At 39.1% G+C, this 21,146-nt stretch overlaps 3 protein-coding genes across 4 annotated transcripts; 2 read left to right on the top strand and 1 right to left on the bottom strand.

Moving 5' to 3' along the window:
• The first annotated feature begins 100 nt into the window (after positions 1–100).
• LOC114867723 (uncharacterized) lies at positions 101–2,032 on the top strand. The gene is made up of 2 exons (XM_029170626.3): positions 101–1,010; positions 1,296–2,032. The coding sequence occupies exons 1-2, from the start codon at positions 293–295 to the stop codon at positions 1,988–1,990; spliced, it is 1,413 nt and encodes a 470-aa protein (XP_029026459.1). The 5' UTR covers positions 101–292; the 3' UTR covers positions 1,991–2,032.
• A 1,024-nt stretch (positions 2,033–3,056) lies between these two features.
• Positions 3,057–10,110, bottom strand: LOC114867724 (porphobilinogen deaminase-like). 2 transcript variants are annotated; one of them, XM_029170628.3, is made up of 14 exons: positions 9,916–10,110; positions 8,196–8,249; positions 7,566–7,638; positions 7,280–7,329; positions 7,007–7,062; positions 6,509–6,586; positions 5,466–5,543; positions 5,308–5,383; positions 5,102–5,215; positions 4,983–5,021; positions 4,740–4,859; positions 4,608–4,661; positions 3,880–3,966; positions 3,057–3,794 (listed from the first exon to the last, which is right to left on the bottom strand). In XM_029170628.3, exons 1-14 carry the CDS (start codon positions 9,937–9,939, stop codon positions 3,621–3,623), a joined length of 1,077 nt encoding a protein of 358 aa, XP_029026461.1. In that variant the 5' UTR covers positions 9,940–10,110; the 3' UTR covers positions 3,057–3,620. The 2 variants fall into 2 exon arrangements, with proteins under 2 accessions (XP_029026461.1, XP_029026460.1); XM_029170627.3 differs by lacking the exon at positions 9,916–10,110 and adding an exon at positions 8,365–8,514.
• Positions 10,111–13,173: 3,063 nt separating this feature from the next.
• arcn1b (archain 1b) lies at positions 13,174–20,225 on the top strand. Its single transcript, XM_029170278.3, has 10 exons — positions 13,174–13,358; positions 14,387–14,650; positions 15,328–15,507; positions 15,727–15,932; positions 16,027–16,188; positions 16,508–16,673; positions 16,819–16,966; positions 17,548–17,656; positions 18,093–18,297; positions 18,670–20,225. The coding sequence occupies exons 1-10, from the start codon at positions 13,356–13,358 to the stop codon at positions 18,757–18,759; spliced, it is 1,533 nt and encodes a 510-aa protein (XP_029026111.1). The 5' UTR covers positions 13,174–13,355; the 3' UTR covers positions 18,760–20,225.
• Positions 20,226–21,146: the final 921 nt, after the last annotated feature.

The following is a 21,146-nucleotide window of genomic DNA, read 5'->3' as shown; positions in this document are numbered from 1 at the left end:
ATTTTGTTTGTTTTTAAGCACGTGGTCACATAAAATGCATGATTTCAGTGTGCATTTTTTGAACTGCTTTTAAAATTCTAAACAAAATGTTTAGATCTAAAATCAAAATGCAGGGGAGAAGAACTGAAAGCTAAGTCAATGTACAGGAATGAGCCAAACTGAAATGTCTCAGGTAGAAGTGTCAGGTGAAACAATAATTATTGTGCTTCCTAGGGTGAGCATACAGTTTGGTTCTCAAACTGAGGACTAGGGTTGAAGATCGAGCTGTATCAACATAACGTGTGGACTAAAGATGGAGCCTTTAAAATGGCCAGTAGCTCCAGACGGATACATTCCCAACTCTGTGATCCGGAGCTGGGGGATGAAGAAGAAGGTACACAGCCAAACAGAAAGTTCGAATGATGTAATCCTTTCTGACCTGGAAAGCACAACACACAATGAGGAGGATTTCAAAACAAGAATTTTCTGGTTCGACAAAGAGGAGGCAGACGAAGAAGAAAGAACAGCTGATGTGATTGGGAAGAGAAATGAATTTGTAGATGAGAAGAAGAGACAAGAGACTAAATCAGATATAAAGAAGGAGAAGGAAGATGAGAAAGATCCTCTAAGAAAGCTGGAGGGAATAATGAAGAGAGAGGAGGAAAAGGACAGGATGGATGAGAGGAGAGAAGGGAAGATGGTTGGGACTGATCTCCTGAAATCTTCCCACAACATTCAGACAAACACTGGAACAATATATTATGAAGAAATGAAGCTTGAAAGGAACAATGTTATTTCAATCATTGGCCCAGAAAGAAGTTCAAACATGCAGGGCGATCTGATGCTTTGTGTTGATGCTTCTAACACACAAAGACCCATGAATAATACCAAATCATCTAAAATGGGATTTTCTAGCTCAACATTAGGTCACAACACTGGGGAAGATTTGGACACGAAGCTCTGTGACACCCGCTCACCTCCATTTCTTTCTGTGACCACGAAACAGAAAACATCTGCTGTCGTGACTAAAGGTGAATAATTAGAATGCCCCCTTTTTTATTTTTCATTTCTATAGAGTTGGCAAACATCTAGTGAAGCTTCCTGTATGCAGGTACTTTTAGAGGTTACTGTTGTCATGCTGCATCCTCTTTATATTCATTCAGTACTGAAATGCATGGCATCGTGTAGTAGAATAATTGTATACCATATACTGTAACAGGTCTGTGTGATTTTTAACAATTTTAAAAACTTGATCTAATTAATATGAAGAAAAGCATGTAAGGGTTGTCACATTCTTTGTGTTGCCATACCTGCAGGACTTGATAGTACCATTTATACACCACTTACACAGCCCCAGGATTGGACTTGTCATCCTCAGATGTCTGATCCTCCAGTCACTGACCAACCCCAACCAGACTTTGCTCCCAGTGGAGGTTCCCCAGTCAGAGATAAAGTGTTCCTCCTCTCCAAAGAGAAGAACTTCACAAAGCAAGCAGTGCCTCCTCTTGACCCAAAGGCCTTAAGACTCTTTAGGAAATACAAAGACACTATAAAGAATTCATCACACTATTTAAATACTGGAAAGCTACATCTGAACACCCACAGGAATAGGTCTTTTGCTCCTAAAGCCAACCTGTCCAGCTTTCCCATTCAGCACAACAGGACTATCCATCCAGAACCTCCTGATCGCTGCCTTGACTCAGGGTCACTGGGCCAATCAGTGCTACCTGAGCACCTGTCAGTACATCAGAGGGTGGTGCAGAAGATCCAGAGAAAAGACACTGTGAGTGAAACCTCCACCCTCTTCCATCACGTGATCCCAATGGCTGCTCAAAACAGTTTTGCTACTTTGAGCCTCAGTGGGACAACTCAGTACGGAATACTGCAGTTTGACTGGATTAGGGGCCATGAGGAGGACAAGCTGCTGGACATTTCTGGAACAAATACCAAGGATACTCATTATGTTTTGTTTACCAACAGGGCTTTGTGCCATCCTAATGTATTTGTTTAGCAACCAGCCTTCCTATTGGCTCTAAATAAAAGATTTTGCACACTCATTTTTTCTTTATAGCTTGTAGAACACCGTAATTTGGAACTTTTAGTTAAACCATTGTCCTAGTGACTTCAGGGTGTTTTAGGAACCTGGATTGGTTGCCAGTTCATTACAAAACCCCAGATAGATAGACAATCATTCACATTTACACCTATGGATAAATTTCCAGTTGAACAAACTGACTCTGACCTGGGAGAGGGAACTGGAGTACTACCCACTGTAAACCATGGTGAGAACATTCAAACTCGCCATGAACCCAAGTCCTTCCTATTGCGAGGCACCACTACAGCACTCTACATTTGAACCGGTCACCATTATCACTGCTTTATTCATTTACATATTATTTGCTAACAACCAAAGCATGAGGTACTTAGGATAAGTACAATCAGAGGATACTTTCAACCCTTTCAAACACTAATTCTCCTAGGCACCAAGACTAAATGGGTAGAACGCACAGCTTTATTGACATTTGTTCTTGAAATCAGTATTTTTGATGGGATGAGTGGACGCTTCACGCAGTACTTTATCGTTAAACTCAATAGTGTAAGAGTACGGACTGCTCTAGGTGACCTCATATACTGTAGATCATACAGACAATAAACAAATATAGCTAACATAACCTTACATAGGCTTAAAAAAATGCATGCTTATATAATAGTCAATCAAATTAAAGAAATACAATATCATGCACTTGTTACTGAAACAGAATCAGTAACAAGTGCATGATATCAATGATTTATGAAAAAAAAACTGTCTGTATTGAAGAAATACACCTTAGAAGAACAACAGTCATTCTAGACCTGCTTGTTCTGGGATGCAAGGTACAGGTTTATGAAAGCGCTACATTAATTCAACCCATATCTGTCAGATTTCCACACATTGGAAAAGTGAACATTTGTTTGGCCTTGTTTTTAACTACACGTTCACAGTCAGTGGGATGGCGCAGAGTAATCCAGATGTGTGTGTGTGTGTCGTGGAATTATTTTCCAGTGTTGTATTTAAAATGAACACAAGAGGCAGAGAGCACACTCTAAAAGCATGTTGCGTTCACTTCATAATTTAACATTCATCATAAAATCATGAAGAAAAGCAATTACTGTGTTATGAGGCCAGCATAAGGAAACACTCCATTTATAACTAATACCTTCATTACGGAGGTTCTTTATTAGAAACATAAGGTTCAGAACTGACAAATGAAGGATTAAGGTTACATTTACATTTCTTATTGTACTATGAAACGAAACTGTACTTGCTACAGTAAAAACATGCTCACAGACTGAACAACGCTTTAAGGCCACTGTGTTTTCTGATGATAAATTCAGTAAGGCAGTCTCTACGAGGCTCAGGCTTCTTGTGGTACCATATGTATGGACGAATGCTACACACTGCAGTGACTCTGAACCAGGTGGCATTCAATTTAAAATTTATTTTTAGCACAACTATGATCCAAGTAGTCTTTTAAACCCTTTGCATTTTCCCTGCTGCTGATTGAGAAAGTCACAGCATTGCTAGTGGAGACAAAACAGAGGACTTCCAGTTTTTACTGGACAGAAAGCTGTGGCTCAACAACCTGGTGAAATCCGCAGGTTTATCTGGCGTCATTAAGCTGCCTAGCGACCGTCAGGATCTCCTTGGCTCCTTTGCTCAGCAGTAAGTTGGCCAGGTCCACCCCCAGCCGCTCTGCTCGGTTCTGGACTTCACCTGAGATCTTGTGGGCTGTGACTCCCACTCGTTGAACTTGCTCGTCCACCTCCTCCAAACTCTGTCACACACATAAACACATTGACAATAAAGATTCTTTAACAGAGACTGTTGAGGTTTACCTTAAAGAAGCAGCCATCGTTTACCTCGTCATCGGCATTGATGCTGGTCTGCATGGTGTCCTTCAGACTATCTGATCCATCTAAGCTGTACACTGCTCCAGTCAGGTAGAGCTGCAAAAAGTTCCAAACTTTTACTCTTTAGCAGTAAGGAATAATCTGTCTTTTGCTGTTTCTTGATCTAACACCTCTCAACAGTTTAACATGTTTGGCACTTCAAATAGGTTTGGTGCTGTAAAAACAAATTAAAAAACAGTCAACTTGTATCCTAACTTGGTCGCTTTAAAAGGTTACGCCACTCATCTACATTAAGTGCAATCAAGGCAGAGCAAACTCCGTTTTTGTAGGCCAACCTTTTTTAACCCTTGTTAACATGTTTTTTTACAATGCTATCAGATCTGCTCTAGACTTTCAGTAAAGAATCTTCTGATATACTTCAGCTGTATTTTGGTTCCTATACTTTATTAATCTCAGTCAGGAAACTCTATAGATATGAAGGCTCCAATATCTGTGTTTTACAATCTATGTCTTGTCCAAAACAATGTCCATCAACAGGTTAGTTGATCATGGATGTCTTTCCTGTTTGTACTTAAGATGCTGTGCAGCTTATGTGTGTGCAAAAAATTTAAATAAAGTGAAACCTTCTTTGTTTGTGAGTTACATCACAGCATCTTATAAGTCAGTGACTACAAATCACTGGGTTTTTATTTGGTTATGAACAAATGATGGACTCTGATGGCAGCTGCTACTCTTACCTGGCCATCCTTCACTTCAGTGTGAACAGCCACTGGCACGCTGCACCCGCCCTCCTAGAGATGACAAAATGTATAAATTTTGATTTTGTCAAATGGATCATGTTGGAGAAACAGAGTGTGTGCATGGTGTACCAAGTGTCTGAGAAAGGCTCTCTCAGCTATGCAGCGCAGCACAGTGTCGTGGTCATGGAGGACAGAGACCATCTCGAGGATGTCTGCGTCTCTGGCCCGAACCTCCACTGCCAGAGCACCCTGAATAACAAATGCCATTTTATTTCAGCGGTTTAATACACATACACACACGTGCCAGTAGGGTGTTATTATCTATTACTTTTCTCTTAACAATTAAGTAATAGTTTCTATTCTGGTTATTACCTGTCCAACAGCATACATGCAGTCCTCAGGCTCCAGGATCTACCAGCATAAAACAGAGCATTTTGACAGGGATAAGTCTGAGACTGATACAGCCAGCTTGATGTGATTAGGTACTGTACCTGACTGATCCGGTTCTCCCAGCCCATTCTCCAGAGGCCAGCAGCAGCGAGAATAATGGCAGCGAAGTCATCTTTCTCATCCAACTTCTTCAGGCGGGTGTTCAGGTTCCCACGCTGAAGACAACAGCTAAGGACAAAAACAAGTATCCGCACTACCTGTCCACCTTCTCTCATGAGTATCTATGGTCACCCTTCTAAAAGGATACAATGTCTTTGAACTCCAGGTGGGGGAATCGTTTCTTCAGCTGAGCAGCGCGGCGCAGTGAACTGGTGCCAACCACACTACACAAAAACACATTTTAGAAAATCATTGTAAGTTAGACAAGGGTGAAAACAAGTATTAAAGATGTTTGTGGGGATGTACCTGTTTTGTGGAAGAGTGTCAAGAGTTTTTCCTGCATTTTTGGGATGTAAAACAACAGCATCATGTGGGTTCTCTCTCCTGAAAGTAGGAAAAGCATTGAAGGAGTGGTCACAGGTAACCAAAGTAAGATTGCACAGTAGATACAACAGCTGTCTCCAAAACTGGACCCGACTTTATTTCACTTTGGAATTAAGATACAGTAAAATTTACCCCTCGCCACCCACACTAAATGTACATCCTGTTCAGGAAATAAAAGTAATCAAATATAACATAATACTTATAAAATATACATACATGCATAAATACAATCGAGACCAAAGCGAAAATAACCGAAAATGACACAGGCTTTTCGAAAAGATAATAAGATAACATTGTGGAAAAAATAATTACTCATCTTTTATTGAAAAGCCCTTCCAACCTCAAAGGGTTGTGGAGTCATGCAAAAAGGTTGTCAGCAATTACAGGAAATGTTTGATTGCTGTAATAGCCAAGAAAGGCTTTTCTATTAGAAAACTATTTTTTTTTCTTCAAATGGAAATGAAACGTGAGCAATATGCCTCTTGTTTGTACATCGTCTTATTATCTTTTGGAAGAAACCTATGTGATTTTACAGACAGACAGAGCAAGACATGAGACAGACCTGCCTAATTTTGAAATTGTCTTTTATGTTTTAAGATAACTGGAGGATGCAGGGGCAGATCTAAGAGAGGGCAAAAGGGACAGAGAGGCTCCACCTATATCAACAGTATGTTTTCAATGTATTCAAATATGTTTCTAAAGGTAAATTGAAGACTTATTCAACTCAAGTGGGCAACTGTTACTTTGAAACAGACTTGAAAAAATCTGTACCTTTTCTTAATCTGTGGAGCAGTGGACTAGCATGAAATCATCAAAACACTGCTCCATAGTAAAGACATTGACTTCCCTGGTCCTTTTGTTTGTTCTGACTTCCAAATGTTGTCTTCATATTCTGTGATTCTGAACGGTTGAATATGTTATAAATAAATGTGTCCAGGCTCCTTTGCCCGTGTGAGCACACTTACTTCAGGACGGCTCCGATGGTGAATCCTGGGGGCAGAACGGTGGGAAGGTCTTTCAACGAGTGAACGACAAGATCAACCCTGCAGAGCAGAGTGAGACACAGTCATGTGTGTGTGCCACTGCCATGTTTGATGGTGTAATACAGCCGCTCAGCTGTTCAGATGTTCAAAGCAGCTGCAGAACAAACACCAACTACATCTGAAGCTGCAGGAAAAATCAAAGAGTTTCCAACTGCATGAATTTTATCTGAACTATGGAGCTTTGAGAGGATGAAGTAGCTGGAAAATAAGATGTTGTAAAAAAATATGACTTTGTTCAACGAAAATGTAGAGAGAAAGTGAAGAGTAATGGCTAGCCTTTTTTAAATATGTTGAATAATGGCATTACACAACTATGAAACAGTCTACATTACAGACTACAAACTATATAATCGATAGTGTATCAGGTAAAGCCTGACAGCTGGTGAGACGACGGGTATCAGCCACATTGCATCCACTCACTCGTTCTTGTCCAGAGCATTCTCCAATTCTTTGGTGAAAAGACTCTTCTCTCCTATCTGCAATGACAAACATCCTTTGTGTCACACTATGCATTTGGTCCTGCATACTGCTGGATTATACTGACTGACCTTTTTATATTGCATATTGTACTTGGCCCTTTTAATATCATAATTTATCACTTTTTTAAAAACAAGTCATTTATAGATTAAGTTCCTATAGACAGCATAAAGTAACAGTTTGAGTGTATAAATATCCAATTTAAACAATCCTTACCTTTGATAAAGCCCTGTCAAGGACAATATCTCCTGTTGTTGACATGGCAACTGAAAAGAACAAAGACAAATTATTTGTTTTACTTATTTAGCCAAATCTGTGGTGCTTTGATATTTCCATACACCATTGCCAACTAATGTCAACTAGCTGAAATAACACCACCTAGCATCCACATCCACAGCCAACAATGACACTTTGTTCAAACTTCAAGAGACTACATCAGATGTGTTCAAGTTGCATTGCAGCATTATAAGCTTGAATACAAAACTAAAAGAAAACAGTTTACCTATATCCAGATGAATGTCAGGATACAGCTTTTTCAACTTGTCAGCCACACTGTCAGTCTGGATGCGAGCCAACTGGACAGAGGGACACAGTGCAAAACAATGGAACCCATCCACAGAGTCAGTGAGCATCAAGGCAATATGGCAGACTTCAAGAGGAACCATTGTCTTATAAAGACACTTCTCTTCCTCAGCCAGAATTTCAATGTATCTAGTCATCAAGACTTGTTGGTATGCATTGTATCTGAGACAGTGTCTCAATGACAGTGTCTCTGTATTCGTATTTTCGTTGTGATAATTTTGTAATAGAAAAATTGTCACAGCGAGGGTTTTAGTGGACTATGTTAAATTCTAAGCTGATAGACAGGATACAATAAAAAAAAACAAAATAAAGACATGAGATGAGCTGAAACTATCTTATCTCTGCAGTAGGAGCTCTGAAAATCTATATCAAAACCAGCACAAAGAAATGATGCATCAGTTAGTTCATACTTAACTGAGTTACTGATGCTCTACTCCCAGTTGAAGACTCCATAAATAAACACTGAACATTAGCAAAGGCCTTATGATGCCTTATAGTTGTTAAACATAACCAAACAGGCTCATATGCAGACATATTTAGATTTATTTACCTGGCTTTTGCGTGTTCCAATCCGGATGACTCGGCTAACCTTGCCATTTCCATCCTGCAGGGACAAGTGAGAAGTTAGTGTAAAAAATTTAAACTTTCCTTCTGCTTAACATTTCACAGCATATTTTAACCAAAACTATATAAAAGTAGTCCTTCTATTCTTGCCTCACCCTGATATACTTGTAAGGTGCTTCATCCATAATTCTGTGTTCGTACTAAGAGTCTGCACTGTGAGCCTATTGTGTCTGCTGTGCGGCTGGGACTGCCTGCTGTGTCTCTGTAAGTAGATCTGCTGAGGTCATATAGCCACTGAACAGTGGTCTTTTTTTTAACCAGATGCCCCCCAATCCTCCTCCCTCCTTCAGAAACTCCACCCCAAGACGTCTCTGGTTCCAAAAGATAAGTTTTCCAATTCAGTCCGTTACAAGAGGCAGGGAGGGGCAGCTAAGGAGGGTCTTTTATATGAGGTGTGGTCACAAAGTCATCTATGAGCAGGCCTTGTATCTGAATGTTCTTCTGTCAATCATAAGCCAGATGCTACAGGCTATGACAAAAAACTGTTTTACCTAACACTATTTTTACTGTAATTTATTTATAATAAAGAATATAAAACCAACCGTGCATAAGTACAAAACCTCAGTAGCTGTGTTAAGTACCAAGCAAATGTGTCAAAATGGTCAGTCTTTGGAGGTCCTACTTTGGTCCCAAACCATAGTTTAAAGAGTATTATTAATGCTAAATACACAGTTGTAAGAGAATACTAATATATGCAGAGTCAAGCTTGGTACAATATGTTCAAAGCTTCCAGTTGGCAGAAATAAAAGTGCACCTGAGAAACCAATAATAACTGATTGAGGATAAGCATCATTTTGCTATAATAGATGATAAAAAGTAAATGAGAACAATATTTTAAAAATAATATTTAATAGATGACCTATGGAGTGTGGATGATTAATATTTATGTTACGTTATGAGATAATTTTGTTTTGTACCCTATGTATGTTAAATGTAATTCATAATATTACTAGTACTATTTTTTTATTTAGATTATTTACATAGTCTGTTTTATGCCAGAGCTGTTAGGCCAGCTCATGCATAGATGAGTCAAAGGCAGAGATAAATTTCCTGCACTGCTGGGATCAATAAAGTTTCAGTTTATTATTATTAGCTGTATTTGGACATTGAAAAATATTGTCTCACCACTAGTCAAAATGAATGATCCAGCATCATGTGACATAACCTACTAATACTGACGGTAAGAGAGTAAGAGGTGGTGCTCTTGTTTTGGCGTGAATATGATTTATTAGCCTAATTCTAGCCGAGGTACCTTAAATCCTTAGGCTCCATGGGACACAGATGTGACAATCTTTTGACTGGAACCTATTTCCACAAACATAATACTCTACATTGGTTTCTTCTAGTAATAGATCAAACAGCTAATAATGTAAAAAGTAGACGTTAAATTACCTAGAACGCGATAAAAATAACTGCATATGTTTAACTTTTGAACACTTCTTAACGACCTTTCCCTCCTGTTTTCTGTCTGCAATGACAGAAAGCCCTTCCTGTCCAATGGGAAACCAAAAACTAAAACAGGCACCGATATTAACCAATGGTCGCACTCCAACCGACGCCGAACACGGAAATGGCGTTCCCCGTGTGTGCTGGGTCGCGATATGGCGTACTTCACGTACGATGGCTGTATCTGTAGAAAAACCTACCAGAGATTGTGCTTCTTCCGACATGTCCGCGTTTCGCTTCACTCTGTCGGTGCGACTAAGCGGCGCATTTTGTTCAAGAGTAGTTTCACGAACTGCTGTAAAAGACTGGGACACGGTGGGAGTGGTGTACTCCTATAGCAGCTCCATGAATGAACACGGAGGTCCTGTCTCGGCTAGATGTCATTTCCTTGTTCCGTGTCGGCTGTTTCCTTATGCGGAAACCGTAGAGGAGGTCACGTTCAGATAAAATAAAAGTCTTATTTTTGTAAGTTTGTATTTTGCAAGCTTGTGTATTTTCTTAATATACAATCACAGCTCAGTCGCTACATGAGTTCAATATCCTTTAGGCTACTTGAATATACTTCATATATCTAACTACTTCTGACTTAAATGACCCAAAATTCCAGCTAAGACAGTAGTTTAGTAGTATTGAAATTGGGGCTGTTGAATTTCATTTCATGCTTGTCTTGTAATTATGAAAAAAATGTGTATTTTTATAATTGGAACCAATTACCAATGAAGACTCTGACATTGATATTGACATGATCAAAATGTGGTGGATTAAGATGCACAATTTTTCTTTCTGGTTACAAACCTAAAGGGCAATAGTGCAAATCTAGTACCAGTACCTCTAAATTATACTTTAAATGTAATATGAAATAGTGAATATTTTATTACAGCATACATTTTATTTATTTATTGTACAGTACACATTACCTAAATGTTATTAAAATGTAAATAACAATGATAATGGATCTTCACATTGCCAACCATTGTTATAATGAAACATCTTCTGATACATAAAAACTAACATCATCAGTGGTGTTTCCTGTCCTTTTGAACATCAGCCATTACTCAGGTGGGCCAGAGGTATTATCAGGCCTCCTCTTGGGCCCTGGCAGTGTTTTTCTACAGACTGACTTCATTATTCAGAGGGTCTCTCTACTCTCTATGCCTCTGTACTGTTAAAAATGGATCTTCTCCCCATTTTGCCTGTAATTGCTTAATAAGCTCTGCAAGGCTCCATGTAAAGCGTCTGCATCCTAATCAATTTTGTCTACAAGCTTGGCTGTGGCAGTTGCTGATGCTTTCGTATCTCTCTCTTTTCAAAGACGTCCTCAATCCACTCCTCCCATGGCAAGGTGAGTTTCAGCACGGCAGCGCACTTTGTTGTCTCTGACAACAAACCATTCCTAAGGGTGGTTCTTGGCTATTTGCTGAGAACACTTGTGTTGTTTGCTCCCTAGCACTGTCACTGTTTGCTCTTTTCAAGCTGATTGTTTGCATTCATGGGTTGGGACTTTTGGCACCTGGCAATTGCCTTAGATCTTGTTGTGATGGAACTTGGACACCTGGTTCAGTGACATCATCTTCATCTTTTATCCTTTTCCCAAAGTATGTTAGAATTCCTAGCCTAGTTCTTCCTGTACCAGGGCTGTGACTGTTCCACTGCAGCCTCCAACCTCCATAGGTCATCTATGAAGATAAGAATTGGTAGATGACAGATGGATCAATGATCTGGACTTGGAACCTTAGGTTCATTAGATTCTTCCAACCTGTTCATCACCAAAACAAAAACAATCACTGAAAAAGTGCAGCCAGTGATTATTCCAACCTCCAGTTCATGCCACTTTGATGTTACTAATTTTGCTGAAAGTGCTGTTCCATTATGGGTTATGTTAGGCTTGAATATGGTGCTTCACCCAAGTTTGCAGTACCAGCTTGAGAGGAATTGAGCTGGTAATATTTGGCAGATAACACCATCAAATATCTCCTGTCCACCCTTGCCTCTCCTCAGTTTTTTTCTGAGCATATGCCAAAGTACTACTAGTGGTGCCACCTCCTCTCCACTCACCTCCTTGTAGTAGTTATTTTTTAAGCCTTTCAATTATTTTTAATTAATTTTTTTTATTTTATACAAAATGTTAAATAAAAGGTAATTTCGAAATTTAAAAAAAGAACAAAACAGACAGTTAAGGAATATAGCACAACTAAATTTCATGTGGACATCAGAGATGTTTATAGAAGTTGCATACACGTACTCATCAAAAACCTTCAGATAATAATGCTGAATCTAAATGAATACTGATGGTAGCTTGTGCTATGGCCAAAAAAATATTCCATTAGATTAGAGCACACTTATTGCCTTAAGGCTAGGTTGACTGGGATTTAAACAATGCTCAATTTGAACTAATAGTTAGTTGATCTTCATGATGTTGTCAGAAACCAAAATAAAGTTACTTATTTATTACTTACTTTTTCTTCAACATCCATTCAGCGTTACTTTATGCTTTGTGGTGTCATAAGCAATATACTTACAGTGTATACATTGTACTCATACTAATGTAACGTACTGAAAGCAACCAATATGAGTTTAATCATGTTTAGTAAATTTATACCAGCATTAAGTGTTAAAATGTTAAGATATTTTCTGCATCGATAGTTTTGTTGCAGCAGGGTGGTGCGGTGGGTAGCAGTGTCGCCTCACAGCTAGGAGGTACTGGGTTCAATTCCTTCTTTCCCGGTGGCCTTTCTGTGTGTAGTTTGCATGTTCTCTCCAGGTCCAAAACCATGCCCATTGGTCACTCTGAATTGCCCGTAAGTGTGTGAATGGTTGTTTCTCTGTGTTGTCCTGCAACTGGCGACCTCTCCAGCCCCCCTGAGACCCCATGTATTCTATCGATCTATCTTTTACTTTGCATTGCAAAGGCAAGTACGTGTACCACCCTGCACTGTTACAGCAACGCAAAAGTTTTTATATAATTAAAAGCAAAATTAATTAGTTGAATGTATGAAACGAGCCATTTTGCATAGGTGGCTATGCAAGAACGTGTTTATGTTTGGTACGTTAAATACTTGCTTTGTTTAAGTTTTGTAGTTATGCTTAAGAATGTTTTGAATTAAATACTATAACAATATTTGTTCATGTTGACTTTGCAAAACTTTTAATTTAGTGAGTTTCGAACGCATTTTTGCATGAAAACATGACGAAGTAAGAAGAAACAATTAAACACAGGAATACAGTCGTGGCCAAAAGTTTTAGCTTGAGTTTTTATAACAACAATTTGCATATACTACAAAATTAATATTTCAGTACATCACGCTAACAACTGAAACAAAGATCTAAAAGCAGTTTAGCAGCAAACTTTGTGAAAACTAATATTTGTGTCATTTTCAAAACTTTTGGCCACGACTGTACAATTAATGGAACAATGCCAACACGCTGGAGCACACGTCACTGGTTTCTACAGTGGGCCGAGCTGGCTCTGTACTTCCGGTGGAGACGTGGCTCTGTACTGCTGCCATATTGACGCTAGCTCGCAATCACAGAACTAGAAGTTAGCTGTACATTCGCAACGTGCTATTCCAGACTGGTTAAAAACACTCAAGGCGAGGGACAAGAGAAACTGTAGACAGCGGTACGACAGAAAGCGACCAAAATGGTGAGTGGGCGTCGAAAGGCGCTAAATATTTTTCTGTCTGTTTTCGGGCCTAGTATATCATAACAGTGGCTAACATGGCTTGTCGCTAATGGTAGATATCAGCTAGCTAGTTTGTCTAAAAGCCACATATGAGTAGATATAGACGTTTCTTGCCTTTGTGCTGACAACTTTCAGGTAATATTTAGATGTTAAAATTAAGCAAATGACGTGTCGCATATTTATACATAGGCACATTTCAGGTGGATAAGAGGTACTGGATGGGCAGACATTGCTGACGTTAACTAGCTTCACAGCTAGTTCCAGGGTTAGCTCCTGTCACTAGCCGGATCCGAGCTAACGTTGCCTGCTGTCAGGTTGTTGTCGGCCAGACAACACTTCGTTATAATAAAATTCATTTTACTGTAGACTGGTGACGCTAACAACAGTTCGTTTTAGTTGAGAGCCAATCCTGGTCCTTCATTCTCAGTTCCATCCATTGTGTGTTGATAGTTGTAGTTCCGTTCATGTTCCAAAAAATGTTTTATTTATGAGGCTTGCTTGTATTAAAATACATTTACCAATTATTTAGGTGATGTCCTATCTGTCCATACCGTGAGCCGTTGTCTCTTGCAAGAGGGACATAATCCAAAAAAAATGTTATTAAAAGTTGTCTTGTTTCTTCTGAGATAGACGTTAAGAGAAATCAAGGTCTGCAGAATTAATGAATAATCTTATCAGACTTGGTATATTTGTTGTGCACCAGCTGCTCTCATACTTCTCATCAGATCAAAATACGTATTGTGGGGAACTGCATGATGCAGGATGCTTAGGGCGTGTTTTGTGACCACCAGTATTTCATCAAAATTTGAATTTACTATGCTCACTATCTAAGAAGCGTAGTTAGAATAAAATTACCTTAGTTACCTACTAAGTTTCTTTAGATCTCTGTTTCGATTTTGCTTTTTGGTAACATCCCATACCAAAGTTGTTAGTGTTTTATCTAAAGGTCAGTAGGTGCAATAGTATTAATGTCTCTTTTACACCTACAGGTGCTGTTGGCTGCGGCTGTGTGCACCAAGGCTGGAAAGGCCATTGTATCACGGCAGTTTGTGGAAATGACCCGGACACGTATTGAGGGTCTCCTGGCTGCATTCCCTAAACTGATGAACACAGGAAAGCAGCATACCTTCGTGGAAACAGACAGTGTTCGTTATGTGTATCAGCCCCTGGAGAAACTTTACATGGTCCTCATTACAACCAAGAACAGTAACATCCTGGAGGACCTAGAGACGCTCAGACTTTTCTCGCGTGTGGTAAGAAATATGCAGCTATGCCAGTAGTTTGTATCAGTTAATGTCCATTAGTTCCATATAAAGTTATTATTGTCACATATTGAAGGACTGACAAATGCTTGAGTGATTTATCGGTTTCCAGTGTGCAACTACAGGTAAAATAAGCTATGAGCTAATATTGGTGCTTGTATTGGTAATGGTACACAATAGGCACTGCTAATTGAATAAATTTGCCCTTGTACATGTTTGCACTATATTTATAGTAAATCTCTATCAGTCTTTGTGTAACTGAACAATAATACTAATGCCAGCATCTAACTGTTGCTGTAAATTTCCAGCATAAAATCAGTAGGCATATGTTTAGGTAGTGAAAACAAATTGTATTTTAATACAATAGACCTACATTAAATTTTCATCACAATTGTTAAAACTACCCCAGCGCCACTAATACATACCTGTCAGTGTAATGCAATACATCAGGGTCTGAGCTTACTTTACACTTTACACTTAGGTATACGCGTGTAACCTAATTCTATGCAATGCAGCAACTCTGCCGTTAATTAAATCAATTATTAATTAAAACTTAAAGCTGCCGGAAAAGTGATAACTCTACAACAAGTTTATGATTAAGGTCATGACATGAAACTGTAACTTTTAGGCTTAGTTGGTTGTAAATTTTTGTACTTTTTTGTGTTTAGATCCCAGAATACTGCCGTGTGTTGGAGGAGAGTGAAATATCAGAGCACTGTTTTGACTTGATTTTCGCCTTTGATGAAATTGTGGCATTGGGCTACAGAGAGAATGTCAACCTGGCTCAAATTCGCACCTTCACAGAGATGGACTCTCATGAGGAAAAGGTTTTCCGCGCTGTCAGAGAGGTAAGATAAGATTTGATTGATTTTTTTTCATTGTGTTTTCTGGATAACTAAACTATATTTGCCAATACTAAAAATATTGGCAAATATGAATATAGCAAATATTACCGATCCGTTTTTATTTTTTTAATGTAAAATTGTGTGTGATAATGAGGGCCATCTAATAAGTATAGTGTTGGTAGACTTGTCATCCAAACGTTGTTGTTGTTTTTTTTTGTACAGACTCAGGAAAGAGAGGCCAAGGCAGAGATGAGAAGGAAGGCCAAGGAGCTGCAGCAGGCTAGGAGGGATGCTGAGCGCTCTGGAAAGAAGCTGCCAGCTTTTGGTGGCTTTGGCAGTGCTGGCATGACCAGCGTCTCCTCCGGATCTATCATCACAGACACAATTGTTGAGCCAGAAAAGCCAAAGATCACACCTGCATCAGTCAGGTAGACATATTAACTGCAATTTGGTTTCACCTTGTTACAGTTAGTATAAAAGTAGGTACTGATAAACTTATAAAGCCTTTATATTTCTTCTCAGACCAAGTGGACCAAGTAAGGCTCTGAAACTGGGTGCAAAAGGAAAAGAAGTTGACAACTTTGTTGACAAGCTCAAGTCTGAGGGTGAAACAATCATGTCCACCACAGGAAAGAGAGGCTCGGATGTATCAAAAGTTCTGCCACCACCTGTTAATGTGGAGAGGTACAGGCTGATCAGGGTTGATGTGTTTAACTATTTTTCATTCCAGAAGATTGAAAAACTTCTTCACAGGCTCTATGCTGCTGTTCTGTAATGTCTTCTGTAATTGCCTATTCATTTTTTCCTTTTATGTATGCAGTACTGACCCCACATAAAATATGTACTTAAGGGCACTTAAGGGTCTTTTTAGTCCTAACCAAGCTAGTTTTTCTTATAATTCACATTACATTTGATTTGATAATAGGTTGAGAGAATATTGTCTACTTAGTGTCATGTACCATTCATCTGCTCTTAAAACCAGTTTGGATGTGTTTTCTCCAAGTGTACATCTACGTGAGGAGGAGAAGATTTCACTGACTTGTGGACGTGATGGCGGCCTACAGAATATGGAGGTCCTGGGCATGCTAACACTCCGGGTCACAGATGAGAAGAATGGACGTATTCGCCTTATTATAAACAATAATGACAACAAAGGATTGCAGCTTCAAGTAGGTTTACCATGATTAGTGACAGTTACGTGAGGGATGGTTTTGGTATTTCAATAAACAAATGTGTGGTGTATCTACATCAGCTTGTGGGTTTAAGTGCAAGAAAACAATAATGATAGTGAGTGAGTTTGTCTTCTCTGTTTAGACACATCCCAATGTGGACAAGAAGTTGTTCACATCAGAGTCAGTGATCGGACTAAAGAATCCAGAGAAGTCATTCCCTCTCAACAATGATGTTGGTGTACTGAAGTGGAGGCTACAGACTACAGATGAGTCCCTCATACCATTAAACAGTAAGTTACAAGGCACAATTATACTGTAAGACCTTGTTGGAGTGACTGAGTCAGGCGTACCAGGTACACAAATAACTCCCTGCAGATTGTCTTTGATTTCTGATACCGTTTGTACGGTATGTATTTCTAAAGGGGTACCGCAAAGCGTTCTGTACTTGCGACTGTTCTTGAAAGAAGCTGTTAACACTCCCACCACCAGCACCAATAATGCAATTTTAGGGCACAAAGGCAAGGTGGGGCTTTAATTACTAAACGCTACCACCTGACCGGTAAAGTAGGTTGACTGGGGTTAGGAGTAAGGTATTTGTAAAGCAGGAATGTATTGGATATGTTTAGATTGTAGCTTTTGTTATTGTTATAGTTGTTGTAAGTAATGTAAGCTTTGTTATAAACTTGCTTATTCATATTTTGAGCTCCAATGTGGTTATTGCCAGAAAATATCATAACAAAATGCAAATCTATTGTTTTTCTATTTAAAATGCAGTTTTGTGGCACTAAACCTGCAGTATTGAATGTAGTATTACCTTACAGCACAATAGACGTTTTCTACAATTTCATCGCTCTCTTCAACTGTCTCACAGTAAACTGCTGGCCTTCAGAGAGTGGTACAGGCTGTGATGTTAACATTGAATATGAGCTGCAGGAGGAGAGCCTCGAGCTCAACGATGTGGTCATCAGCATCCCTGTACCGTAAGTAAACAGACACTGTTAGCTCTAGCCACTCGTATCTATTGTCCATGTTTTCTAATGGGACCAGAGCTGTCAATTACTTTAGTAATTGCATAAGAAGTTTACTAACTAGTCAGGGCTTTTTAAACTCACAAACATTAATTTACATTTATTGATATTATTGACATTACTTACAGCTCCGCTCTGTTTTCTGCTGAGGTCTGAAGTGTATGTATGGCTCTGATGTTCTGAACTTACTAGATAGTTATCTAATGTTAATTTTAAAGTCAGCCAGTGTAAGTGATGGGTAAAGGGGCTTTATTTGATTGGCCAAATGGAGTTACTGCGCTGTGTACAATGCTCAAAATAACTTTGCCATGTTGTATTTTCTTCATGTTGTAAACTTTGCAGTGATGATGATACTGTATGATCCATTTGTCATGTCATGTTTGTGTAGGTCTGGTGTAGGAACTCCTGTGATTGGTGACTTGGATGGAGAGTACAAACATGACAGCAGAAGAAACATCCTGGAGTGGTGCCTACCTGTCATTGATGCCAATAACAAAACCGGCAGCCTGGAGTTCAGCATTGCTGGACAGCCCAACGACTTCTTCCCTATCGGTGTATCCTTTGTGTCCAAACGCAACTACTGCGACATACAGGTGGGTTACTGAACAAATGCTGTCTCATAGGTTTCTGTTTCTGACTTAGTAGTAGAAGTAGTAGTAAACATTGTATTTGAGTGTGAAGATGTAACCATCAAAACCACTGCACAAATGTGACTGCTCAAATTTGTGTGGTTTCTCTATCAGAATGAATAATTCAGATGCAGTCATTGGCACAACATCACATTGTTTATTTGTACCTAACACTATGAATTAGTTCGGTTACTTATAAATCTCTGTATTTAATGGAGCAAAATAGTACAGGGACACTATTTGATAATGTCATTTGTATTTACACGTGGGTAACAGTATTGTTGAGTCAGATAAACCACTTACACAGATGCAATTTCTTTTGTCTTTTGTCCCCAGGTTACCAAAGTGACTCATGTAGATGGTGACAGCCCCGTTAGATTCTCTACTGAAACCTCGTTTGTGGTCGACAAATATGAAATCCTGTAAAAAAAAAAACAAAAAAAAAAAACATAAAAAAAGAAAGCGGGCAAAACAAAACCGGCAAATTAAAAAAAAAAGGAATTTACCAACATAAAGTCCAAATCTATGCTACAGAGAAAGATTGAAGAGTTCTTGCCTGCTCGCTCTGTATACTACATCAGAGACTATACAGTACATCGACAGGACTACGTCAGCCTCTTCCAGTGGTGAAGCAGAGCAGCAGTGGTGTATTTATGTATGAGAGGATCATCTATATATAGAGTTAATTAAGTGGGGGAAAAACGTCAAACACACGAAAAGAAACTACACTGACGCTGTTGTGCTCGCCAAGCTGAACTGTAATGAGAGTAAGTACAGGATGACTGCAGGGTACAGTAGAATCCAGTGGCCAGTCATCATCAGCCTAGTTTTAACCAGGACCCGAGGCCACTCGCATCAGTCTCCCGTAGTACAAGCTCCGGTAGTTTAGCATCCCTCGAGACTCATTCGTCCTCCAGGCCTTCTTCACACTTGCATTGCAACGGTTCATCAGTTCACAAATGGGATTCTTGCTTTTGTTTCTTTAATTATCTTATCGCTAATAAGTGCAGTCAGTATAATCCTGTCAGCTCTTGTGATTTACTCTAATCAACATTGACTTTGAACAATTGTCTTGTTTGTGGCACTAGGTAACATTTGTTATTTACTGAAAAGCAAAATATGGCTCTGGGGTGATAATACTACCCTACTACTTGCTGTTATCATTAGCAGAATTGGATTTCTGTCATTATCTTGGCCTTTTTTTTTGTTTTGTTTTTTACTGTTTAGTGTAATTTGTCATTGTTCACCTCTAATTTGGTTATTGATTTGACATTGATGGGCAGGCTTTCTTAGCTGCACTACTACCAGTAAACGGGTTTGGCTATTGCATTTGTTTGTTCATTCTGAAGATCCTATTATTTCATTACACCATTGCAGCTACAACTCACTGGGTCCACATGCCCTGTTTCAGCCCATTTAAATCCAGCGTAAGGACTCAGAGTTTAAAAGCTATGTAGAAGCAATTCTTACAAGTGTGTTTAGGTCCAGGTTGGAAGCTGATGTGCAGTGGCAGCGGAAATTCACACAAATAAAAATGGGATCAGAGACTGCCAGCTTGAGGCTCACCTCACATCCTCCACTGGATCCTTTAAAGTGGTATCTGCTGCAAACATATACCCCTGGATCATCCACCCTGTCATCCTTATTTACATTCTCTCTCTCACTCCCACCATTATTCAAAAATTTGTTCTTCATTTTCTTGTATTTTGTTTACCTCTTTTATTCATTTCTTGTACCCAGACATCAATTTAGCAACAGTTGTGTGGATGTGGGGTTTAAAATGGCTAGATTGAGCATTTTTAACTAAATTACTGAAGGGGGATCGTAACATTCCAGTGTACAATTATTCAAAAACAAAACTAATGGAATAAAATGTATTATTAAACATGTAAGCCTGACTTTTTTTGTGCAACTTAAGCACTTTGTCCTAATCAAAAAGAATGATACAAGTTAGAAATCATCTTTACTCCTATCTCTTTTGAGAGTTGCAGTCCTTAGGAGGGTGTGCATCTAGTTTATGTCTACAACTGAGGCAGTGGCAAAACTAGTATCTTAAATCTGGGGAAGCATTTTCATCTGAAATTAATGGCATAATAAATTTCTGAAAAAGAATATGATAAACTATGCAAAACTGTTACTAGTCTCGTGCAATTCCACCCAAGTACAACTTAACCTATTTGCTCCGTAGCTAATCTCAATACAAATTGGTGCAGCTCCACTACGATGTGAAAAGTCACTGCGTTTTATGCGTAATACTAAGCCAACTGCTATGTCCAAAGTATGTTCCAGAAAAAAGTTTAGGACTCTTTCTCTAATCTTGGCTCATCTGTTGATACAATCTGAGACAATAATATCACTTAATGTTGTGTCTGCTTTTCTTGCAAATTTCAGTTTAAGTTGTGTAAAGTCGCTTATGAATGTTGACACAGACTCCACTATACCAGTTTTTTCAAGCGAAGGTGAATCCCATCCCCTTTATGTTAAAATGAATGCAACATAATTCATGATAATGTCATTATGGGATGCTAATATGAGAGTATGAGGCCCTGCAGATGAGAGAATGAGTTAGAAACAGGGATTGGGTCTTTAAAGGGTCAACGAGGGTGAGGTCAATAGAGTCCTTACCAGTATCCATGTTTGGACTGTGGGAAAGGAGAGAGCAGGGTGTGTCTTTGAAAGAGCAGGCTGATGAGCTTTGTAAAGAGTCTTCCTCAGAGAAGGGAGGGAGGAGACCAGGGCAACGCTGGAGCAGGCACTGTCTGCCTCCACTGCAGGGCTCATGGTGATTTGGTTTGGATGGAGGCTGTTGAACT

Source organism: Betta splendens, chromosome 13, assembly GCF_900634795.4.
Source record: "Betta splendens chromosome 13, fBetSpl5.4, whole genome shotgun sequence".
In the NCBI taxonomy this organism is placed as follows: Eukaryota; Metazoa; Chordata; class Actinopteri; order Anabantiformes; family Osphronemidae; genus Betta; species Betta splendens.
This window is presented reverse-complemented; position numbering and strand designations above follow the sequence as displayed.